At 37.1% G+C, this 26,476-nt stretch overlaps 1 protein-coding gene across 5 annotated transcripts in view; it reads left to right on the top strand.

The window, feature by feature from the left end:
* The first annotated feature begins 5,216 nt into the window (after positions 1-5,216).
* The window catches only part of Dcun1d1 (defective in cullin neddylation 1 domain containing 1), a 42,742-nt gene continuing 21,482 nt past the window's right edge, over positions 5,217-26,476 (top strand). The window contains exons 1-5 of one of the 5 annotated variants that reach the window (XM_058586212.1): positions 5,230-5,365; positions 11,801-11,904; positions 17,324-17,540; positions 19,334-19,502; positions 22,401-22,531. In XM_058586212.1, coding sequence (XP_058442195.1) covers positions 17,366-17,540; positions 19,334-19,502; positions 22,401-22,531 — 475 coding nt within the window. In that variant the 5' untranslated portion in view covers positions 5,230-5,365; positions 11,801-11,904; positions 17,324-17,365. Of the gene's footprint in view, positions 5,366-5,733; positions 10,195-11,662; positions 11,729-11,800; positions 11,905-13,178; positions 13,203-17,323; positions 17,541-19,333; positions 19,503-22,400; positions 22,532-26,476 lie in introns of those variants that run through there. The other 4 variants (XM_046466863.2, XM_058586211.1, XM_046466862.2 and 1 more) reach the window with 4 other exon arrangements.

Raw genomic sequence — 26,476 nt, 5'->3', positions numbered from 1 at the left:
CAGTCTACTAGAAAGGGATCAATTAAAATCAGTGTTTGATGGAAAATTATTGTAATTCTAATCTTTTCATTTTATGCTTGGAAATACCAAATTCCAGAAAATTTTTTATGCCTTAAGTACCACCCATTGAATAAAGAGAGGAAAGCAGGGAGTGATTCAATACCAGCATCCCTCTGTCATCAGTGGAAAATGCCTTGGTCATGTACCAAAAGTATCCAAATACCCAGGATTCTGCAAGGATCATCTACTCTGCTCTCTGGGTGTTTCAGTCAGTATGGTTATAGTGAACTCATTCTTTACAACCAAGACAAGCTGTCCTGGGCTGAGTGTGGTTTCATCTGGGACTGACAAGCTGGGCTGGGCAGGAAGCTCTAGGATGGATAGTGTGGGAACATTGGATAGTGGAACATTGTGACATCATCAGTGATTGTCTCAGATAGCTTCCCATTGCTGATCCTGAAGTCCCAGCTGTTACCGCAAGTCCATTCCTCTACCATGAGTGAGGAGCAGCTAAAATCAACAGATCCACATGTACCTTGAGGTGACAGACTGGCTCTGGTGAATATTTCCTTTTTTTTTTTTTTTCTTAGAAGGTAACCCATTGGAATCTTGTTTTTTTACGCAGTCCTTGAGGTTTTTCCTTTTGTACTGATTAAGGATTCTTCTTCAAATGATTCAGAACATGAAGGAAGAGTCCTAAGCAGTCATTCCATCAGTTTACTGGTAATGTTCTTTTGGGGAGGGGGAAAGTCGAAAACTTTTGATTTTAACCCCCCACTCTGATTATTTGGGCATGAATTTGGGTCTATGACTTCCACATGAGATTTCCTGTGACCCTGAGATCTACTTTGTCTGATTTACCCTTTGAAAAATCGTTGTGGCGGGGCTGGGGCTGGGGCTCAGTGGTAGAGCACTTGCCTTGCACATGTGAGGCACTGGGTTCCATCCTCAGCACCACATTAAAACAACAACAACAAAAAAATAAAAAACAAACAAACAAACAAACAAAAAACCCAAAGATATTGTGTCCATCTACAACTAAAAAAAAATCTTTAAAAAATTGTTGTAGGGCTGAGTATATGGCTCAGTGTAGAGCACTTGTCTAGCATGCACGAGGTCCTGGTTTGATCCTTAGCACTGAAAAAGGAGAAGAAGGAGAAACTGTTATAATTCTGGAGATTGAGGGGATAGCTCAGTGGTAGAGTGTATGCTTAGAATGTATAAGTTCCAGCATGAAAAAAATAAAAGAAGTTATAATGCTGGATTGATAAGATGTAAATGCCATGTTATACTCCAACCAAAATAAGTTCCATTGATCAATCTCATTTACATATTTATAAGTAGGAAAGCCTGACTCTATTAATGTAAATGTAAATATTGGGCAAAATTAAGTCTACCCAAGTGAAGTGTGAGAGGTTGGCGGCTATGCATCCCTAGTGCCTTTGAACTATACCTAACCCTGCAGCTTAATTTTAGTTAGATGAACTACCAGAAATGTCAGCAATCTGTCTTTTCAGATTTCTTCTGCTCTTCCTTTCTGCTAAAGATAGATTCTGAAAGTATAGAATCCTCAGTTTTATTTGTTGCTTGAAATAGAACTAAAACTATTTTATCAGTGAATATTACTAATGTGAATTTTTAAGCTTTTGCAACAATAATTATTTTCAACTTAGAAGTTTTACTTTGAAATATCACATATCTACAAATACTCTGTATTAGTTTGTCACTGTAAGTGTACAGTGAATATGTATGTGTATGTATGTTTGTGGGGGGGGGAGAAAAAGAAAGGAGAAGAGTAGATTTCAGTGAGATGTTTCCATCTTAATTCTTATTGTTGTATTGAGATTGTTACTATAAAAATAATCTTTAGAAATTCTGTACTTGAAAAAATGCAAAACCTTAACCTAAGTATTTGAAACCTCATAAAAAGTAATAGAACATGTTAATGAATATCCTTTTGTTAATCAAACATTGTAATGTATGCTTTATCTTCAGGACTCTTTTCCATTTTAAAAATAACTAGGACAATTTTAACAAGTAATGACGATTGAGTAATAATTCTCCATTTCACATTCAGTACTGTAGCTAGGAAGTGCAGTGATGGGTACAGTCGCTACTACATTCACCATCTGACCATATGGTACAACATACATCTGCCAAGGACAGAAATTCCATTATAATAACCATATAGGCACAGTCTTTTTGTTTATTTATTTGCAGTGTTGGGGATTGAACCCAGGGTCTGGCTCGGGCTAGGTAAGCACTTTCCCACTGGGCCATATCCATATTCTCAGCCCTAGCTAGTCTTAAGACCTTTCTTTCTTTTATTTATCCAACTACTACTCTGTAGCACATATGTTACATAGGTCAGGACCTCACTTTATACTAAAAACTCAAAATATGTATACACTCAGGTCTCTGCCCTGGAGCAGTGCAGAGTCTGGCAGGGGAGGTGGTCATGGAGGCAAATGATTATCATATGATGTCATAAGTGTAATGGAAGTATATACAAGGTGTCATAGAAGTACTGAAGGAGAAACATGCCCAACTGCTGGAGCCCAGAAATGAGTCAGGAGAAAATCACAGAGAAGACCGTCTTTAAGTTGATTACTAAGGTCTTGGTAGGAAATACATTGTGGTGCTTAAGAGAATAGATTTTAGTCAGATTGTTTGAATTTAAATTCCAGCTCTACTACTTACTTGCTGTGGAAATTTAGGCATGTTATTTAATCTCTCTGTTTCAGTTTCTTCCTCTGTAAAATGGGCATAAAAACGAGGCATAGCTCAGAGGGTGGAATTGAGAATTATAAGTGTGTGATGGGCTTAGAACAGTGTATGACTTATAGAAAACTCTGTCAGGGTTAGCCAGTATGCCACGGAAAGCAGAATGAGTGAAAGCAAGGAAATATCAAGAAATATGTAGGTTTGGCTATTTAAAACTGAAACATGAGCTGCAGTTGTGTAGAGGGTAGTGGGGAATGGCAAGAATAGATAGATAAGAAGAGAGAATCTATGCCTTGCCAAAGAGGCTTATGCTGAGATATTCCTAGGAGAATTTAAGAAACAAATTAGGATTTGTATTTCTGAAAAACAATTCTGATACAGTGGGAAAAGAGTAGGGACCACATTAGGTAAGCTGATAAGATGAGAATAGAGGGGAAGAGATGATAAAGACTTGGCTAAGGGATAGAAGGTAGGGTGCAGATTTAGAAGTTATTTAGGGGATGAAATTGATGAGACTTGGTTAACAGCTTAGATCAAGGCAGATGAGACAGAAAGAGTTGTGGATGATTCTCAGATTTCCAAATTGGATGATCTGGTAAAAATACCAGAGGAAAGAGGGTTCAGGGATAAGATTTTGAATTTGTTGAGCTTGAGGGAGCCTGTGGAATGACTAGTATTAGGTCTGTTGCTTAGGAGCTGGAAGTAGGGGAAATGAGGCTACTTGAGTTATAGGCAGTACTAGCCATTGTAGGAATGTGAGAACATGACACTGTGTGTATACAGGAAGATATTTGGGGATGATTCTGGAAAGCTGAACATTGAAAAGGCAAAGAGTACATCCAGTAAAGGACAGTGGTCACAGAGGATGGAGGAAAGTAGAAAATTGAGTTCTGAAAAAACATGATGGAAATTCGAACAGGAAGCCTTAAAATGTAGGAGTGAGGTGAAGTAGAATGAAAGCTAAGAACTGTCCCTCGACACGGGCAATTTGGAAAAAAAACAGCTTGACAAAACTCACAAGCTATTATACTTCAATGAAGTAGAGCACAGCTGGCTAAGAGATACAGTGAATCCTCTTTGTTAAGATCCTAGATGTTAACGTTTTAGGTCAACCGAATATTTTATGTTGCTAGATGAATTCCTGGGGAACACCCATGGATGGGGTTCTTTTTCAGGCTTGCTGTATGAGGCAGATCTGGCTTGTCTTTGTAGAACTGCCTTCCTAGAGATTAGCAAGAAGTTTACCACCTTAGTATGCACATACTAAATGTTGGTGGAATGAATGAAGGAATGGTCTGCGGGTGCCAAAGGTCTGTCTTGGTGGAGCCTAGGGGGCTCTCAATATACGGTTGGTTCCAGGAGGCCCTCACAAATTTTTTTTTTGATTGTTGATTTGATAAGAAATTCAGAGTTGTTAAGATATGGGGGATCTGAAAGGACATGCCTGTGTTAGGGTGGGGGGAGGACAATTTTGGTAATGACAACAGGTCTACACCAGTTGGTCTTGTTATGAAACAAATTCTTGCCTCAAGTCTTAGATATGATTTTATGAGTAGGTTTGCTATATTACCTTTCTTATTTCCTTCTTTTGTATGGGAAGGTGACTAGTCTCCAACAGAGACATATTTTTAAGGATAGGGACTACTCCAAATGAGTCTTTCGTACTCCTTGCACCACTTATTTGTTCACTAGATCCCCAGCTCACAATCCTGGTGCTCTTCTGCCCCAGCTGACTTAGAACCTATGCTAGGTCACATTTGGACTGTCCACCTGGTGACATCTACCCTCAGGGAAAAAAAAAAAAGTCCTGTAAATTCTTCCAAAACTTATCCTGGAAAGGTTGAACTGAGGGGCAATTTTGAGCAAGCAGTCAGCAGGCCCTCATGCGCGGGGCCTCAATTGCCCAATCCTCCCCCAGAACTCTAGGGCTATCCTAAAGGTCTTCCTGGCCCTTAGGTCTGGGAAGAAACTGTCCCATCCTAAAGGATTTTAGGATTCACACAGGGCCAGATTAAGATCTTCCCTGGCATATTTACGCGGGTGAACTGATGCAGTCTAGATACTGGAACAGGGAGTTGGGGCACTAACATAGTGTTTTCATTATTTCTTTCTCCTCACTCTTTTTTTTTTTTGTGTACTGATGGGGAGGGGTGGTTTGGGATGGATCAAGCGCTTCATTCATCCCTTTCAGTCGCCCCCAGCTTCTCAAGTTAATGGCCATCGCACCTTTGAGCCGGTGTAGAACCAACCGCCGCGGTCCGACGGCGGAAGAAGCCGAGTAGGAAGCGGAGGTGGGATGTCCCTCGGCGCCCCCACCCCGCCGCGCTGGAGACCGGCAGGCGTGGCGGGAGGATGCCGGCGCGCGGAGGGCGTGCGCCGCCCGCCACTCCTTCTCTCCCGCCCGCGCTCCCAGCCCCGGGGACCCCCGCGCCCGGGGAAGCCCCGCGCTCGGCTCCGCTGCCCGCCCCCGTCCCTCCGCCTCCTGAGGCCCGGGGCTGCCTCCTCGGGCCGCGCCGGGGCCGCTCCGCACTGCGCATGAGCGGGAGCCCGGCGAGCCCGTGAGAGGAGCCGCCGCCGCCGCCGCCGTCCATTCGCTGCGGAGCCGGAGGAGGAGGGGAGAGGCCTGGAGGACACCAACATGGTGAGGCACTGCGGCCGCCCGCCGCCCGCCCGCCCCGCCGGCTGGGGCCAGGCGCTGCCGCGCACCCCGCCCCGGCTGCCCTCTGCCCCCCGCCCCGCGGCGACCCCGTAGCCCCGAGCCTCGGCCCGCGGCCTCCGTCCCGCTCCCGGGCGGGGGCTCTCCTCCCGCCTCTCCCTTCCTCCTTTGCCCCTTCCCGCCCGGACGCCGCCGCTACGCGAGAGCCGAGGAGGCGGAGCGGAGTCGGGCCTAGTCTGGAGACCCAGGGAGTTTGGGGCGCGGGGAGCGGCCCTGGTGCCTCTCGCCCGGGCCCGGCGCGGGTGGGGGAGGCGTTGGGGCGGGGGGAGGGGAGGGGGCAACGGCCCTGCCCCTGCCCGGCCCCCTCGCCGGCTCCATTGTGTCTGGCTGGGGACTGGGGTCCCGGGTCCCGGTGAGGAGCCTCCCTCCCGCCCCGGAGCCGGGGCTTCCCTCTCTGCCCGGCCCGGGAGAAGGCAAGACTTTGGCGGCGCCTCTTTCCCTCCTCCACTCCGGGCTCTGGCACCCCTCAAGTCTCCCAGGCAGTTTTGCTTGGGGCGGGGTATCAGACCTTTTCCCCTCTCCATCATTTCCCTATGCGTCCCATGCTTTGGGGAAAGAAGAGTTTAACTGGCCAGTTGGTGGAGGTTATATTTACCTCTCTACTGAAAACAAGGGAGACTACTGAACTTGGGGGAGGGGGGTACGGAAGTGCAACCTGTTCTCATTTCATAGAATTAGGGAAAACAGACTTGCTGCCTTTGGAGTACCTATTTTATTTGCTTGGGGTGGGAGGAGTAATGGCTTTATTATAGCAGTTAAGGACCATTTGTGATTTTTAAAAAACAGTTTATCAAGTTACTCCCCTTTTTCGTTTGGGGGGTAAAAGTCTTCCAAGCTTAAAGACCCTTATAATCACATTGTTTACTTTGGTAATTACGTATCTGACTCTGTTGCACACTCTTTGTTTTTCAGAAGCGATGTTTGGCATTTTACAGTCTGAGCTTGAGTGGAATTCCTTGCAGGTTACTGTATGAATAGTAAAAATGATATTGTCCTTTTGCTTATGGGGAACATAAAGGCCTCTTTGAGGAGTGTGTATATGCGCTCCGGTGTTAAAGGAATGCCTCAGTGTCTTTGGTTTTAGTGCGTTATTTTCGCTGACCGACTAATATCTAGCCCTAACATCCCAACTTGTCAGTATTTTGGTGTCCTGTATGGATAAGTGGTCTAGTTTGCCACATATTCAGGGTTCTGTTCTTTGATAAGTTTCATAAAACTTTACGATTTGTAAGAAAACTTTCCTATGAAGTACAGGTTAATGTTTGGATGGATAGTACGATGTAAGTTCAGAGTTCCACCAGGAATTTCAATAAATAAAACTCCAAGAGCTTCCAAACTCTTCGCATTCAGTTGCGTATAAAAAGCTTGAAATAATGAAATGCAATTCTCTGGTAAATACTAAGAGCATTGAATTGTTCAGTAGTATAGTTTAGTATAGTCTCCAGATCATCCATGTTGATGTTCATCACTTGTTCAGGTTTTCAGGATTAATGCGATTCAGATAAAGAGTTCAGCTTGGGTTGGAGCTTCGTGTAAGCTTTTGTCTTTTTGGTTAATTTTCAATTAGGTGGTTTTGGAACTTATCCATAAGTCATGTAATTATACTGGTGGTGACAAGGTACCATTAATTTAGAACACTGTGGCAGAACTCCCTTCATATCACTAGGATTGTCTTGGTATGCCATTGTTAATTTAGAAACTCAACATGGGTCCATAAAAATTTATTTTATTATAAACTTATAACTGTCTAGATAGTTTTTGGGCCAATCTTAAATTTTTGATGTGAGTAGTGCAGCCTATTTCTACAGTACATATTAGTGTCAATTCTAGAATAAACTTAAATGATGGGACATCTGAAATATGTTCTATAAGAAAAAAAATTAGTCAGCTTACTCATCCTATCACATGTGTCAAAAATAACCCCCAAACAAGACCATATGATATTATTTTTAAAAGATTTTTTTTTTTTTGGTAGATGGGACAGAATACTTTTATTTATTTTAGAGTGGTGCTGCTGAGTATTGAACCCAGTGCCTCACACATGGTAGGCAGAGTGAGCTACAACCCCAGCCCCTTGATATTATAATCTTCTAAAAAGTGTTCAAAACTTCTCGATTGCTTTTTTTACTCATTTGTAATAGGGCAGGGTCAGATTTGATGATTTCTAAAGTTCTACCCAGTTTACAATTTTATGATTGTAATAATTTTTATTAAATGTGTGTGTAGGTTGTGTAAGCTGTTAGGTTTTTATACACCCAGCATCAGAATTTCAAGACCTGAAGTGGCCTCAAAAATCATTTCATTTGCTCCTCCCTACTTTTATAGAAGAAGAAATTCAGGCTGAAGGAGGTTTTTAGGTTCAAATTTGTAAGATTGTTACAGAACTGAAAACTATTTTCTCTTGGCCTCCATTTCCCCCATTTGTGGTACATCTAAATAAATCTTTTAAATTACATGAAATCTAGCAATATGGCTGAAAATTGCGTTTGAAATAACATCAAACAGAGGAAAACCTTAGTATTATAGTGAATGTGTTAAGTAACAAAATTCAAATTAACAGGTGGTTAATGTTATTAATTACTGTATTTTTAATGGCTTCTTATAAATGTGTGAACTTTGAAATTTAAGTTTATATTTTCTACAGAAATCAGAACTTATAAATCCAAATGTGTAAGTCTGTTCCAGGTTCTCTTTTCAGAACTTGCTTTACTTTTCTTTGCACATCCACAAGTAAAGGAGGGCCTTGATTGATTTCATTGGTTGTTTATTAAATGTTCATTATGTGCTAGACATTCTTCAAGGCACTTAAGAGATTGTGTGTGTTAAACACACACAGACACACACACACACACACACACGCACATACGCACATATGCACATACACATATCACTGAACAGTAATCCCTGCTCTGGTGAGGGTTACATTTTTAATAGGAAAAGACAATAACAAAGTATATAATCTTTTTTAATGTGTTTAGAAGGTATTAGGTTCTATGTGAAAACAAAGTGTTTAGGAAAAGGTTTGGGAATGCTGGTGTGTGGTGGAAGTGGTGTTGCAAAATCGTGTAACACTGGAGATGTGAATTTTGAGCATACTAAGGAGATGAGGGGACTAAACTATGTAAAAATATGATGGAGAGAATTTGAGGAATAGTGAGATCTGTGACTGTAGCTCAGTGTGTAAATTGTAATATAGGGTTATGGAGCAAATGAGCTATGAGTGCTAGGGAGTGGGTACAAGGTGAGCATTGAGAAGATACTGGCTTTTTCCAATAGAGATGGGAATTCACTGAGGGATTCTGGGTCTTTGTTTCTACCGACACTTAGTGAACTATTACAATATCATAATTATTTTTAAAACAGCTTTTAAAAGACAAGACCCTTAAAGTTTTATTTGCCATTTAGCTTATGTGTACTGTTCTGAATTCTGTTTGTGATGACTATGTTCAATAAAAACTAGTTTACCTTCCTACACTATGGTTAATAAAAACAACACACCAAAACCTCTTTCATAGATTTGTTGAATATGTTCTAGTGGTTGTTCTGAGTTTAATGTCTGTATGCAGAAAACTGGGCCTGTAGGGGGGGGGGAATTGACATTTGAGAAGATACTGTGTGCTTCTTAGGTTAAAATTATTCTCTACTCCCACTTATGAAATAGTTATTACTACCATTATTTTGATATCTGGAGATGTAAATGTAGTGGTTCTAGATAATTTGACCAAGGTAGGTTAAGAGCTAGTATGTGGCAGAGCAAGGGTTAGAAGCATGGTCTCTGGTTCCACATTTATATCTCCCCACCAACCCCCATCCCTCCCTCTCTCCTAAACTCAGCAAGCACAAGTACAGGTGTGGAGTCTGATTTCTCTCTTATATTGAAAAGCAGCAGTTGTTTCATATAAAATGATCTGAAATAAGCATTTAGTGTATGGTTGAAAATTACAACACTTTTGTGCATTTGGTAAAAAAGTTGGAAAGTAAAATTAACACTGTGAATTTTGTTTTTTTAAGTTTTAAATTTAAAAATTCATTTGAGTCAAATGGCTGTTTTGATTATGGCCTCATATTAAGCATAAGGAAAATCTGGGGGAAAGCCCCCTTTTAAATTTCAGTATGTGTGGTTTTTAAAGTTGCAATAGTATTAGCCTTGACATTTGATGAAGAGAAATAGTTCCAAATATGATTCAGTTGCTTTGTGGACAGAAACAGGCTGACTATCTGGTTTACCTAGCCACTTTAGGTGTATATCATAGAAGCAAAAATGCAAGGGGAAAAATGCCTCTAAAATAATCTTTCATGACTTTTTTGAATTGGTTTTATATAATTAGTATCTAGTCACTGAGAATTATTAGACCATTTTTATGTATTGTAAAAAAAATTTAAAAGACCTTACTTTTAAATGGTTCTTTTCTAACTGAGCACAGAGATAGGTTGCTAAAGTACACAGCCCATTTTCTTGTTATATTTTAATAAATATTTAGAGTGCTTATTATTAATAGGATCTTAATATTTCTATTTAAGATTTGGGTATTCTTATTCTTAGAATTGGATTTTATTTTTCAGGGATCATTTATTATCTTTATGAAAAAATATTGTATAATTGTTGAATGCTAGCCATTATAAATGAGGTACCTATGGACCTTTAAAAATCACATTTAACTGAGTTTTTTTTTGTTGTTGTTGTTTGTTTCTCAATAGTGTTAATTGGAAATTTCTTTAGAAAAATGAAAGGAAAGCCAATTTATTTTTTTGAGGTGAGATTTCACTATGTTGGTAGTGAAGAGAAAATTGTTTAAATTTCCATTAATGGGATACTTTCTTTAAAAATCTGTGAGGGAAATTCTACAGAACCACTTGAATATCTACATGTATAAAAAATATTTCTGACTTTTTTTAGGTGGATTGACACTATATTTCATTGTTTAAAATACTTATGTAGCACATTATTCCACATTTGACCCAGTAGTTGAACACTGCCTCTTAAAGAAAAGTTAATTTTAACTGTTACAGTGCAAGAATGATAAGCAGCAAAGTCCTAATAAGTATTGTAAAGATTATAATTTAAAAGAATACTGTGAGGGTTTTGTTTTGGATTAACATTTGAAATTGCAAACATTTCCTTATATTTTCTGGCCATAACCTGCATATGTATATGCATTTTCTGTTTCAAGCTTTTTTATTGGAAAAGGAAACCTTGACTTTTATTTAGTACTTTTGATTTTTTCTACCTGTTCCTCCAACCTGTAATTGTAGCCATATTTTTAAAATAAGTAACAGGACCATAAACACATTTTTCTTCCTGTTATATATTGTCTTTAAAATAATCTTATCATCTTCTTCCCTGCCACTCCCAACTAAACACTTAATAGTCTTTCTACCCCCAAATTATCCTTTTAGATAGGTTGTGGGAGAATGCTTAATGGGGAATTTTTAGTGAGAATACAAATTGTTTACATTTGAAAAGGGAAAGGTCAGTTACTTAACTTTTCCATAAAAGGAGGTAAAGAAATATTGCTCACAATTCCTGTCCTCCCTCCAGTGCACACAATAAGTTAGTGGTTACACTTTTGCCTTTTGTTTTCTGTTTCACATGAAGACTGTAGAATAAATGGAAAAACAGTTTTATTTGAAATTGGCTGCAGAATTTCAATCCTGGCTCTGCTATTTTTTGGATGACTTTAAATTGTGTGTTCTGAACCTTGTTCCTCATTATTTAAAATGGGATCAGTGAGACCACCTTGCAAGATTGTTCCTAATTAAATGCCAACACAATGCCTAGCGCACAGTAGAAGCTCAAATAAATATTAGCTGCTAGTTTTTGGTTCTGGTTATTTTTTTCCCTTTACTTTTTTTAAAAAAAAAGAAAAGAAAACTTATTTTTATTCTGCTGGGCTCAGTGGTGCACGCCTGTAATCCCAGCAGCTCTGAAGGCTGAGGCAGGAGGATCGAGAGTTGGAAGCCAGCCTCAGCAATGGCGAGACAGGCACTGAGCAACTCAGTGAGACCCTGTCTTTCAATAAAATACAAAAAATAGAGCTGTGGTTGTGGCTTAGTGGTTTAGTGCCCCTGAGTTCAATCCCCAGTACCAAAAACAAAACAAAAAAACCTTTTTTTCCTCTGGACTTTTCTTATGGATTTGTAAGGAGTTCTTACTGTATGCTAATTACAGTTCTAAGCATTTAACTTGAATTAACTCATGTAATCTTAACACCTTGTTTACAGAGGAAGAAATTGAGGCACAGAGATTAAGTGATTTTCCCCAAATCACACAGCAATTAAGAGGCACAGGTGAGATTAAAATCCTGCCAGTTTGAGAGTTTGTATTCTTAACTAATGATGTTATGTTGTCTCTCTGTGCAGGTAGAGGGCAAAAATAGAAGGAAGACCTACTCCTACTTAGATTCTTAGCCTGACTTTTCCTGCAGTAGAACTTTGCCCCTAGGCGAAAGTCTTCCTAGGAGCAGGTAGTTTCATTAACTGTATTGATTTTTCCTACACTTTTGGTGTGAAATCTATAAATCTGTGGGAAGGCCTTTTTTGTAGATGAGTGTTTTTGCATATTGGTAACATTTGGCTGTATCTGCAGAATACTATGTATCATATATGAAAAATATGATTTTTCTAGACTAAAACTAGTTCTTAAAAATTTCATGTGTAGTTAAATTGTTAACTATATGATAACCACAAGGAGTCGACATACGGTGTTTATCCTGGGAATTGCGGATGATCATAAAAATGTTTCACTGTTAAAAACATTGACTTTTATGAACTAGATTCATCAAATAATTACAATTGCATTTGAAGGGGCTGGGGTTGTAGCTCAGTGGTTGAGCGCTTGCCTGGCATGTGTGAGGTACTGGGTTCAATCTTCAGCACCACATAAAAAAGTAAAATAAAGATATTGTGTGAATCTACAACTAAAAAAAAAAAAAGGAATTGCATTTGAAAAGTAATTCTTATAAAACTATAAATGAGTATCTGTTTCTTTCTGAGTTCAGCCTGAAGTTGAAATTTAAGGGTGAGAAGATGAAAATTCAGAGTAATATAAATAATCAAATGGATCTTGTTTTTTTGTTTTAAAAAATAATTGCTTACTCATTAAAATGATTTCTGTTTTGAAATTGTTAGGAATTTTCCTTGTTAATTGTTTTTGGTGCCGGGATATACTTAACAGTAGGAAGACTTTATTAAAACTTTATATATACATATATATATATATTTTATATATATATATTATATATATATATATATTTACTGTAGGGCCATTCTTCTGTTCACAATACTGTGTAGATTTGGTGGTAAATTATATTTGACTGTATACTTGGCTACATCCAAAGTGCTATATTTGAATTTTTTTCCTCCAGATAAATGATTATTATTGGTACTGGGGATTGAACTCAGGCTTTATGCATGTTGAACATGTGCTCCACCACTGAGCTACATCCCCAGCCCCTAAACTGTTACTTTAAATGTCAAGTTAAATTTTTTGAGTACAATGAGTAAAAATGAAGAAGTATTAGTATACAATAATAATGTGATGATAATCCAGCCATTTTTATTTTGGAAGGATGAACAAATAAGTGTACTTTATTATTATGGTACTTTTTTTTTTTTTTAAAGAGAGAGAGAGAGAATTTTTTAATATTTACTTTTTAGTTTTCGGTGGACACAACATCTTTGTATGTGGTGCTGAGGATCGAACCCGGGCCGCACGCATGCCAGGCGAGCGGGCTACCGCTTGAGCCACATCCCCAGCCCTATGGTACTATTTTTAAGTTTGGTAATATTGATAAAATTAGAGTTAACATTATGTACAAGATGTAGCATTTTTCTTTTTTTTTTGCTAGAATTTAATTGAAATATATCCTGTGTTTTATAGTTTTCATACTTAACACTATTGCATTTCCTTGAAAACTGGATAATATGTAGGTAATTTTAACACTTGAGTACTGAGTGTGTAATGCTTAAGTTTTATTTAATGATCACTCAAGTTTGTTTTTCAAAAGTATTAAAGTAAAAGGCGTATACTACATTTGAGTGCTGAATCATTGTAGTCATCATATGTTTTTGTATTTGGGAAGATCCCCACTGGGTTTATAGTAGAAATAGAGAAAATCTATCTGCTTTTTCTTCCATCTCAGTTTTTTTGTCTACCCTCTCATTGCCTATAAAATAATTCTCTGGTTAGTCGTCCCTTTCCTGTCTTTAAGTTGATAAAAATTTAAACTTTTGATGCTCTGCTCTCAAAATCACCTTGCCCGGTACATCTTTGTGGCCTGGTAAAAGGTGTGAGAGTGTTATGGTCCACCTAAATAGGCTTGAGAAGAAGGCAAGTGTATATAATCTACTTCTGAGACTACAGAATTTGAGTATATGAAAATTAGTGTTAATGTTTATTCTAGTCAGGGAAAGCTGACAGGAATGAGCAGAAGTAGAGCATACTTATCAGACTTTGCAGGAATAGGATTTCCCATTTCCCTTGGTCTGTCTGGAATCCTTACTACCAGTTCTTTGTTGGGATCATCCATTAGCCTTTATGGTGTTGGAAATGGGTCACTGTGATCTCTTTTCTTAAAATATATTGATATTGCCACAGATACCAGGAAATTATACATAAACCAGTTAAAATAGTTTTCATTACATAAACTTAAAAATAAGATATGACTTGAAATTAAATAATTAATTTGTTTACTTTTGTTATTTGTGTGGGTTATACAATCTTTTATCCTTGTTCCACCCCCACCACTCATATTTTCTATAGAGCCTTAGGGCCTGTTTTTCCCCTTCCCTTTAACAAATGTGGTTAAAACTTCAGGGAACAGAGTATTGGGTTTAATACCATGTGATAAATCCTCAGATAAACCTGATTGTTTTAGGAGAATGGGGGAAAGTTATGCAAGAAGTTATATCAGATTTAATTAAAAAGTAATTTCCAGGATATGGATTGTGGTTGGTATACTTCCAGGTTAATCTCCATTTCCTACAACATTGTACAGAAGTCACTGATCACAGTGACCCTCAGGTACTTCCCTGTTCTTCAAAGGAGGATTAAAACGTGTGTACCCTATGACTCAAGGGAGAAAGGTTTTTTTTTTTTTTTTTGGTGGTGCTGGGGATTGAACCCAGGGCCTTGTGCATGAAAGGCAAGCACTCAACCTAGTGAGTTTATGTTTTAAAAAATTTTCAATAATAAAAGTTGAAATCTGAATGACTGTCTTGTTTACTTTCAGCCAACTAACTTTCAGAAATTTAAGTTATCTTCCTTGGCATTTGATTTCCTTATGAGTTTATTGTCAATTTGAATAATAAATCTCAAAGATGAGTTTTCAAAAGGGAAGAATCCTAGATCTTTGAAAGATGTGTTATGTAATGGGATATGACTTACCTGGCGTCCAGAGGTTGTAGTTATTATTAGTAGTAAAGTAGCAAATTAATAAATTTATAGTCTTTAATATTAATAGAGAACAGAGGTTGAGATTTTAATCTAATTCTAAACAGTAATATATTTACAAAGAGGAGTGTGACTGCCAGATCAGACTACTGATCATAAACATATTTCATGTTGCATGAGATACAATTGTTTTCATTCGATTTTGCGTAGTCTTATTTTTACTCTGATGGGTAGAAATATATCTTTGGTAGTCATTCTTGAGATTGTCAAAAGCTTTATAAATATGTACAGCAAGCAGTGTACTTTATGGAAAAGTTACTGGGGCTAGATGTTAGCTCAGTGGTAGAGCACTTGCCTAATATGCATTTCAGTCCCCAGTTCTGGGGGAAGAATGATGATTAAGACTTGGATTTGTGGGCTTAGGTCGTAGCTCAGTGGTAGAGCGCTCACCTAGCACATGCGAGACCCTGGGTTCCATCAGCATCACATAAAAATAAATAAAATGAAAGATATTGTGTCCATCTACAACTAAAAAAAAATAAAAAATAAAGAGACTTGGATTTGTGAGAATTCTTTGTTTTTGAATTATTCCTACTAAAAACCTGGGTGGGTTTTTTGTTTTTTTTTGTGGCACTGGGGATTGAACTCAGGCACTTTACCACTGAGTCACACATTCCCAGTTCGATCTGGGTGTTTTTGTGAACAAATACTTCAACCTGGGTTCTTTTTCACGTGTCCAGACAGGATTAAGATTTGTGGTCTCCGATGGGGCTGGGGATGTGGCTCAAGTGGTTAGTGCGCTTGCCTAGGATGTGTGAGGCACTGGGTTTGATTCTCAGCACCACATAAAAAAACAAAATAAAAAAATAAAGATATTGTGTTCACCTAAAACTAAAAAATAAATATTAAAAAAAAAGATTTATTGTCTCGGTTTAGGGTTGTAGCTCAGTGGTAGCGTGTGTGAAGCACTGGGTTTGATTCTCAGCTACACATACAAGTAAATAAGTAAAGGTCAATCAACAACTTAAAAAAAGAAAAAGATTTGTAATCTCTAGGTTTGGACCGTACTAGAGATTTTGGGGTTCTTAGATGTGTTGCTTAAACTATAGCATACATCTTGGGGGTGGGGTTGTGGTTCATTGGCAGAGTGATTGCCTCTCACGTGTGAGGTATTGGGATCGATCTTCAGCATCACATAAAATAATAACAAAATATAGATTAAAAATAAGATACCGCTTAATGTTTGCCTTACCTCAAGTACTTTTTCCCCTTTGTTTATCATAAGTAGAATAGAAGAACTGGCACTTGGTGTGGGGTAGGAGGGGCAAGAGTAATAGTGGGGAAGCTGAAGGTTGTATAAGGTGCACAGGGGAACCAGTCTGGGTGGAAGAGGAGAGAGAATGTATTTTTTTTAACAGATTTTTTTTGGTACTGGGGATTGAACTCAGGGGCACCGAGCCACATCCCCGCCCTATTTTGTATTTTATTTAGGGATAATGTGTCACTGAGTTGCTCAGCTCCTTCCTTTCGCTGATACTGGCTTTGAACTCATGATCCTCCTGTCTCTGCCTCACTAGCTGCTGAGATTACAGGCGTGACCCACCAGGCCAGCTACAGAGAATATTTTTGAGCTGGGTCTTGAGGGAGAAGACATGGTTCTTGTTACTTGGGAAGAGTTGGGGGCCTAATTGCCCTGCCTCACTTTGTTTTAGGTTCAGGTCAGATGAGAAAAGAAACTTTGTCAGTGTGGGCAAGTGGAAGGTTTGCATAAGGGCTGTTTGGAGAGAGCAAGAAGCCTGTGTTGGGCTCTTGCTAAGGCAAAGTGGTGATTCCTTAAGGGGAAACAGAAGAAAAATCCTATTAAAAAAGTAGCTCAGTGGGAAGGATGCTTCCCATTTGGATGAAGACATGAGGAAATTCTAGCCATCAATTTTATGGTTCCTGGTAGAAATGTAGGAATGTCTATTACTTTTATTAGCCAAAAATGACAAGAAAACAAGGTTCACAGTGCTGGGGGAGCATGGTACCATAGCAAATACCTGATTAACAAATACCTGTTAATCATTGTTCCCCAGAGTCATTTGACTGATTAGCTAGATAGTGTCACCTTCTCTCCCACCACTCTTTATTTATTCCTGTGGAATTTTGTTTTGGGTCAGTGTTTTAGGATTTGCTGCACTTCCCTTCTAGAGCTTTTATGCATGCTCTCAGGACGCACTATAGGAGAGATGCTGTGGTTGAGCTTCCTTTGCCTGTGTGCTAATGTCTTTTCCCAAAACTACCAAATTTCATGTTTCAGAATTTTAAAATTTTATCTTTTTCAGAATTTAAAAAAATGTCTTTCTGATTAATAATTATCAAAAATAAGTTTTAAGTTAAAATGGTTTAATTTTTTATGAGGAAAAATATTACTAAGAATAATTAATCATAAAGAAATACTTAGTCTTATGTAATTTTACATAGAGTTTCAGTTTATTTTCTGGTTTTAATAGAACAAGTTGAAATCATCGCAGAAGGATAAAGTTCGTCAGTTTATGATCTTCACACAATCTAGTGAAAAAACAGCAGTAAGTTGTCTTTCTCAAAATGACTGGAAGTTAGATGTTGCAACAGATAATTTTTTCCAAAATCCTGAACTTTATATACGAGAGAGTGTAAAAGGATCATTGGACAGGAAGAAGTTAGAACAACTATACAATAGATATAAAGGTGAGTGTCTGCTTGTGACTTTAAATATTTTGATCCAAGTTTTCCAAAGTTCTGGGCTTGTTGTGAGAAATCAGATACTGCACAGAATATAAATTGAGTGGGTATGTTTAGAACTCTACAGGTCTTGAAATTATTTGAGAGATCTGAGAGGAGGAATTATTTTCCTCTTTTCACTAAAATTTCATCTTGGCCTTTTGGATTTTTTTTTTTTTTAACAGATTTTTTTTTTTTTTTTTGGTGGGGGTACTCGGGATTGAACTCAGGGGCACTCGACCACCGAGCAACATCTTTTCTTTCCTGTTTTCCAATCTGAGAAAGGAAAACAAGGGGCCATTTTTTCTTCCCCTCTTTTTGTGAAGCTCAGCTGAGCCATATTTTAAGAAAACTTACAGAACAGCTTTTTAAAGAATTATAAGTAATATGTACTTTTAAAAAAGTTAAACGGGGGTGGGGGTGGGGGTGGGTAGGTTTGGGTTGTATGTCAGTGGCAGAGCACTTGCCTAGCATGTGTGAAGCACTGGGTTTGATTCTCAGCACCACGAATCAATAAATAAAATAAAGGTCCATTGACAACTAAAAAATATTAAAAAAAAAAAAAAAAAAGTTAAACAGGGCTAGGAATGTAACTCAGTGATAGAGTGCTTGCCTAGCTAGCATGTACCAGTCCCTGGGTTTGATCTTCAGCATTGCAAGGGGAAAAACATTTAATAGCATATAATAGGTGAATAAATAAAAGAAAAAATAATAGTTTATCTTTTCCTTATTCTTCTGATATAACCAGTATTTAATAGCCTTGTATGGATCCCTTCTGAATCTTCTGTGTTTATGCATAAATATGTGTACAGTTTCAAAATTTCTCTAAAAAAAGTGAGATATGATATGTAAAATTCATGTTTCATAGTCAAAGGATGTGCATGGTTTTTATTGTTGAGTTATTGCCAGGTTCATTTTAGGAAGATGTTAACAAATTGTTTTTTTTTTTTTTTTTTGGTACTGGGGATTGAACCCAGAAGCACTGAGCCACTGAGCCACATCAGAGACAGGGCCTCACTTGAGTTGCTGAATGCCTCATTAATCTGCTGAGGATTGCTTTGAACTTGCAATCCTCCTGCCTCAGACTCCCTAGTTTCTGGGGTTACACATGTGCATCACTGTCTGGCAGCAAGTCATATTTGATGGCAGTGTAAGAGTGCCTCTTTCTCCTTCTATTATTTAGAAATTTTCCTTATAGTGTTGAGATTAAGATAGAGGGCTGGTATCGTGGCTCACTGGTAGGGCACTTAGCACATGTGAGGAACTTGGTTCAATCCTCAGCACCACATTAAAATAAATAAAAGTAAAAAAAAAAAAAGATTGTATAGTTTATAGTTTTTCTGGTACTCAGAAGTGATTGTTGTGATAAAATGAACATTAAGAAAAAAAGAATTTCTATATGTAGCACTGTTAATTTAGAATGTTTGCTTAAGCAAAATATGGATAATTCTGAATAGAATCCTTTGCCCATGTGTAGGAATATCTGATTTTCTGAAAGTGTATAGGTATTGGCTATTTTTCACACGGATGAGTGAGACTTGAAAATTAAGTGCACATCTGCATATATACTCATACTCTTGTACACTTTAATAATGCTGTGTGGGGGGGACCTTAAAGGCTTTAAATTTTGAGAAAACAGTAATGTTGCTTCATGTCTTTTGGTTTTTAGAATGGAACATAAAGTATTACCTTTTTCAGTTTTAGGAATACAGCACAAGAAATTATGGCACTAACTTGATATTGCATTGTTATTTTTAAAGATCCTCAAGATGAAAATAAAATTGGAATAGATGGTATACAGCAGTTCTGTGATGACCTCGCACTTGATCCAGCCAGCATTAGTGTGTTGATCATTGCATGGAAGTTCAGAGCAGCAACACAGTGCGAGTTCTCCAAACAGGAGTTCATGGATGGCATGACAGAATTAGGGTGAGTATAGAACCACCATAGAAAATTAGATATAGCACGTGAGGATTCAGGAACTGAATTATGTCATCAATTTTTAAATGTAAATTTAAAAGTTTTACTGGCTCACAAAGATTAGTTTAAGTAGAAATAGGCTAACAGGCTATTTATGTTAAGTAGTGTTCTGGGCTTGCTGAGTTACCTGTTTAATTACTATCACCTATTTGATTTGCATTATATTTTCATCATTTGTTTCTAAGAGAGGTTCACTAGTATTAAAAGTATTATGCATCAATATTTAACATGGAAAAGTGAAATGAGCAAGTTTGTAAGTTATTTACTAGTGTGAGGCTGTAAACTCTGAATTGACAAAATTTTAGAATTTAAAAACTGGAAGGTAGAAGTTACTGAGTGCCTTTTGTTCCACTTTTGCCTTCACAGATGATTAGCTGAATGTCTTTGAATAGATTGAAAAGTTATAGATGAAGGTTTTAATTATGACCTCCAGTTGCTTAATGAGATTATAAAAGTATCCAGTCATAGGTAGATAACAGGCTGCCCTTTGTGTTTTCAGTGGCCCACTGTTTAAATAATAGCTAGGGTTAATTGAGCATTATTTTGTTTTAGTAACTGTGTTAAGTACTTTACCTGCCTCTTCACAACAACTTTGTGAGAGAAGTAGTGTTTTTAAACCTCATTTTGGAGATGAAGAAAGTGGGGTTCAAAGAAATTACAGAATTAGGAAATAATAGAATCAGGATTGAACCCAGACACTCTTGAGCTTGAGGGCCATCATAATTAGCAAGGTGCAGTCAAGACACAAAAAACACATCAGTAATTTGACCAGGAAAATTTAATGAACTATTTTACTATGTAAAAGAAAATTCTGGTTATAACAGAAGTAGCAATATCTGTTATCACCCCTGTGACTGAGTGAAATGAATAAACCACAAAGGAATTTAGGAACTGAAGAGATAACCAGCAAGACAGTGAGGCAGAGGGCGTGGCTGCTGTAGGAACAGGATGCCTGTGATGAAGCTTCCACTCTGGTGGATAAAAAACTGGTTAGAGGCCACTTACTGAGGAGCTATGAGAGTTGCCACTGCTGGTGGGCACCGCTGGGACCTCTTCACACACTACAATCATTGCCCTCTGCAGAAAACAAGCTCTAGGGTAAAAGTTCCTTCTTCCTCTTCTGACCTTATTGCCCTCTCTTGGTAGAGCCTAACATGAGCAAGCTGGTGAGAGAAATGAAGTCACAGTTTGTAACCCACTCTTACAAAGTTGAACAGAGAAGGGTGGGTTTAAATCTGAGAGATAATAAATTTAATTACTTGACCAAACACTTTCTAAAGCCAAAGTTACCCATTCTTTCCTTCTTTCTTTTTAAAGCTGTAGATGGATACAACATCTTTCTTTCTTTCTTTCTTTAGTGGTGCTGAGGATTGAACCCAGCACCCCACATGTGCTAGGCAAGCACTCTACCACTGAGCCATAACCCCAGCCCAGCCAGCTCTTTCTTGAATTTGCTGGAATTATTGATGCCAAGGACAGATTTCGTTAGAAGTTAAAGAAACCATGTTTTTATTTTTCATTTGAAACTGAATTCATATAAAATGTGATGAACTTCCAAATGTGGATTGATTTGTGGAGTTTTTAAGAAATGGAATATTTCTATCATAAAACTATTATGAGGAAGATAAGGCTTGGTACTTGAACCTTTTTAGCTCTTTGAAATTTGAATATTTTGCCAATGTAGAAAAAAGTAATTGATTTGAGATAATTCAGTTGGAGGTTGTAGGATTTTCAGCTGATGTTTTTTATTTGTACTTTCTATATAATAGGAAACAAGTTTTCAAAAGGAATGCTTCCTTACCTAGGCAAGAGACCATGTTTCCAGTTAGTTTGGAAGCTAGACATGTGTTTGATTACCATGTAAGCAGTGTCTAATATGGTTTAAGATATGTTTTGTAATGCTGTACATTTTTTACCTAGTCACCAAAACTGACTTCTAAAAGTCAGTGTATTAATAGTTCAGTGAATTATGTGATTAAAAGTAATAACTCATTTCCTTCAAAAATAGTAATTGTTTCTAACATTTCATCACTCTCAACCTCCTCTTCCCTCAGCTAACCTCATATAAGAGTTCCCTGCACCATGTGTGGTTTTGGTTTTTGAGGTTTCTGTGACTCATGATCAACCCTGGTCCCAAATCATTAATTGGGAAATTTTAGAAATAAATAATTCAGAAATTTTAAGTTGTGCATCATTCTTAGTAGTGTGATGGAAATCTCATGCCGTCCTGTCCTGCTTGGGATGTGAGTCTTCCTTTGTCCAGTGTATCCACATTGTATTTACTACCTATCTGTTAGTCACTTAGTAGCTGTCTCAGTTATCATATCAACTATTAGTATCCCAGTGCTTATATTCAAGCAATCCTTATTTTACTTAATAATATTCCCAAAGTACAAGAGTAGTGATGTTGGCAATTTGTTTATGCCAAAGGAAAGCTGCTTCCTTTAAGTGAAATGCTTCCTTTAAGTGAAAAAGTGTAAGATATTTTGAGAGTGGGAGAGTCCATATTTACATAAATTTTATTGTAGTATGATTATTAATATCTTACTATGCCTAATGTATAAGTTAAACTTTATCATGGTTATGTATGTATATGGAAAAGCTTAGTGTATGTAGGATTTGGTATTGTCCAAGCTTTCAGGCATCCACTGGAAGTCTTGGAATGTATCCCCATGGATAAGGGAGGACTATGTACTTATTTATGTCATGTAAAAAGATGAAATTCCATCTCTCTGATATTTTAAAAAAGAAGTCTTAGGAAATATAAGCCCTCATAGGAATAAATAAGTGAAATTTTAAATTTATAGTGAAAAAGTTAACCTTTATAAACTTAATTTTATAATGTAGATGTGACAGCATAGAAAAACTAAAGGCCCAAATACCCAAGATGGAACAAGAATTGAAAGAACCAGGACGATTTAAGGATTTTTACCAGTTTACTTTTAATTTTGCAAAGAATCCAGGACAAAAAGGATTAGGTAAGAATATTTTAAAGTTATATTTGATGTTTCAAATATATTTAAATACATTGATAGTATCACTTTGTAATAGGAAGTTATGTGTTTTGATCATAAAGTCATGAAAATACCAGCTTTAGGGAAAAAAAATGAGAAACTGAACTTTTAGTCAGAAAATACTGTGCACATTGGATAATAGGATATCATGAACCACTGATATTTAAAAAAATAAAAAATTATACAGAAAATAAATAATTGTTAAAATTCCACTGACAATTATTTATGTATTATTTCATTCATTCAAGACATTTTAGAATCTTAGGACCTATAGAAATAGTATTGTTAAGGTTTTTGAGTAATTGAATACCCAATAACTTTTGTGTGTGTGTAGTGCTTGGGTTTGAATTTAGGGCATGCACATACTTAGGCTAGTGTTCTACCACCGAGCTGTATTCCCAGCCTAACTTTATTCTTTTTATTTGAAAACTGTAAGAAAGGATGAAAAAGAAAATGATTAACATGTATAATTGTATAATAAGGGAAACACTTTGTTAGTTAACAGTGAAGATCAACTTAACCACCCAACCACATAATCTCATTAATAGATCAACTGATTTATACTAAATATAATATCCATACATTTGCTTTTGGGACAGACAGCTAGGAGATATGAAAGTAAAATATATATTTTAATTTACAAATTACCTAAAAGATTAGATAGTAGCAGGTAATACAAAATAAATGGGTATACGGGTTTTAGAGAAAGAAATGAATAAAAGCAGGAGTGCTTGGGAAATGCTTTCTGAACAGGGGGATATGAACTCCTCAAAGAGTTGATATTTGACTTGACATGGGAAGATAAAAGGTATTTCATTGAGAGGATAGTTATTAATGAGGATCTACAACCTTAGAAATAAGGTTGGCTTGTCTGTAGTTTGATTTCAGTGGGAATTCTTTGTTGGAGATTTAATTGGCGAGACACAATAAGACTAACTAAATAACTACAGGCTTCTTTTGAAAATGGGACAAAAGGTTTAAATTGGAGAATGTGGGAAATGTGAACCTACTGAAGATTTTGATGATAGCAGTAACTTCTATTTAATGTGAGCCTTCAGTGTGCCTGGCAGTGTGGTAAACGCTTTACACATAGCTGATGTTTGTCATGTTAAATGTAATGTTTAATAATTTTATGAGTTATTTATTCTTTGATTTAATAGTTTGTCAACTTCTGAGTGCCCAATATGCAGAAATAGAGTACTATGAGTCTTTTTTTTTTTTTTTTAATATTTTTTAGTTGTTAATGGACCTTTATTTTATTTGTTTATATGTGGTGCTGAGAATCGAACCCAGTGCCTCACACATGCTAGGCAAGCGCTCTACCACTGAGCCACTACCCAGCCCTTATGAGTCATTTTTTAATCCTTAATTAACAGATGAGGAAATTGAGGCACAGGAAGGTTAAATAACTTTAACCATTGATGGAAATGAGTTTTTGTTTTGTTTTATTGGGAATTGAACCCAGGACCTCATCCACAGTAGGCAAGCACTCTACTGAGCCCTAATGTGGTCTTTCGTACTAATCCTTTGTTATATTTTAGAGTGGGGGCAGGGAAATGTTCAGAAATGTATTATATAAGTAGGGATTAGACTAAGGAAGTGATTGAAAGAGAGGAGGGGCTGGGGTGGTGGCTTAGTGGTAGAGTGCTTGTCTACCATCCACAAAGTACTGGGTTTGATCCTCAGCACCACATAAATGTAAAATAAAGATATTGTGTCCACCTAAAACTAAAAAAGTAAAATTTTTTAAAAAAAAAAAGAGAGGAAAGGATAAATGTATAACATTTATTTATATTGGAGAATATAAACATGACTGAATTGATTAAAGGTTTATAAAATATCTTTAATCAAACTTTTAATGAAGCCTCCTTTCTGATTATTCAGTATATCACTTTTTAAAACAGATTTTTACTTTTAATTCACAGGTGGTAATTGTGTATTTTTATAAGATGCAGTGTGACATTTTAATACATTTCACTGTATAATGTATAGTGATCAAACCAAGATAGATTTTATTCTTATAGGAAAAAAAAATCCTCATTTTTCAGGCAAAATAAGCTGGGATATCTAGGGTTAGTTTCTCTTTATCTGTAGGCACCAGTTAACAGGCTATTTTTTCTAGCTTCTTCTTTTCCTTCTTGCAAATAAAAATCTGTTAAAGCCTCAGAATTTGTGTTAAAAGAATTATTTTGTGGTCTCTAGAAATGTAGCACAGTATTTTGGTAATATTAAACATAGAATTGTTAATGTCAAAGTAAAAGAACTGAATCTATTTCTTCATTATATCTCTACCTCTTACAGGAGCACAAAAAGTGGTTCTGGCTGAATATGTAGTTTTGATGTTGAAGCTAAGTTTTCTTTTTTAATTATATGGTAAAAATAAAGCAAAATTAAATTTTTATAGATGTTGAATATTTTAATTGGAATTTTAGATTACAGGAAAAGTTGAAAAAGATTATGTGAAGATGCTAGATTTAAAAATTTAACTATCTAGTAAGTATTGTACTTAAGAAAAAAGTGTAATAAGAGTTAAAGAATTTATCTTTTGCAAGGTGAAGAGAATTCTGGAGATTGCACAGAAGTATGAGTGTTCTTAACATTGATGAACTGTATGCTTAAAAAGGTTAAAGTTGTTGGGCTGGGGGTGTGGCTCAAGTGGTAGCGCGATCGCCTGGCATGCGTGCGGCCTGGGTTCGATCCTCAGCACCACATACAAACAAAGATGTTGTGTCCGCCAAAAATTTAAAAATAAATATTAAAATTCTCTCTCTTTTTTAAAAAAAAGGTTAAAATTGTAAATTTTATGTTTTGTGTATTTAATCACATAGAAGAGGTGAGGCCCAAAGCAAATTGGCAAAGAGTGATAGTAAAATTAAGAAAACCCTAAAACACTGAATGTATAATGGCATAGTAAATCCTAATGTACAGTGTATTCTTAATAATAATAGACTTATATTAATTTATCAATTGCATAAAATATACTACACTAAAACAAGATGTTAAAAATAGTGAGGCTGGGTGCGTTGGCTCGCGCATGTAATCCCAACTGCTCTGCAGGCTGAGACAGGAGGATCACAGGTTTCAAAGCCAGCCTCAGTAACAGCAAGGCCATTAAGCAACTCCGTGAGACCATGTCTCTAAGTAAAATGCAAAATAAGGCTGGAGATGTGGCTCTCAGTTCAATCACATTTACCCCCCACCCTAAAAAATAGAATAGGGCTGGGGGGTGTGGCTTAGTTGTAGAGCACTTGAGTAGCTTGCACAAGACCTTGGGTTTGAACTCTTAAGCATAACACACACACACACACACACACACACACCCACCCATACACACACACACACAGGTGGGAATTGAGGGGTGGGGAAGGAAAGGAGAGTATATGGGAACCTCTATAAAAGAACCTCTGTACTTTTTGCTCAGTTTCTCTTAAAACTAAAATACACAATGTATTATTTAAAAAAGAAAGCACAATAAAATAAAAGACATAGTTTCTCTTGTTTTGCATTGGTGTTATGTGTCACTAAGTATAATGATTTGCTTAGTTGAAAAGCTTAATTAATTAAGAAGGAAACAGTTTTCTTGACAACTTTGCAAGAGTTCACAGGGCTCTTAGATTACAAAATTTTGCATAGAGGAATTTTAAAAATCATAGAAGAGGTGAGGCCCAAAGCAAATTGGCAGAGTGATAGTAACAGCATTGTGGTTTGTTTATAAATAGCTATGTTGGTGCTGGGTGGGGTGAGTTCAAAACCAGTCTCAGCAATGGCGAGGTGCTAAGTGAGATACCCTGTCTCTAAATAAAATACAAAATAGGGTTGGGATGTGGCTCAGTAGTTGAGTACCCCTGAGTTCAATCCCTGGTACCCCCCCCCCCCCCCAAAAAAAAAATGCTGATTACAATGAGAGTT

The sequence above is a fragment of the Marmota monax genome, unplaced genomic scaffold (genome assembly GCF_021218885.2).
Source record: "Marmota monax isolate L192 unplaced genomic scaffold, Marmota_monax_Labrador192_F-V1.1 WCK01_AAM20220418_F8-fsc00074, whole genome shotgun sequence".
In the NCBI taxonomy this organism is placed as follows: domain Eukaryota; kingdom Metazoa; phylum Chordata; class Mammalia; order Rodentia; family Sciuridae; genus Marmota; species Marmota monax.
Note: the sequence above shows the minus strand (reverse complement) of the source record. Positions and strands in the feature narration are given on the sequence as shown.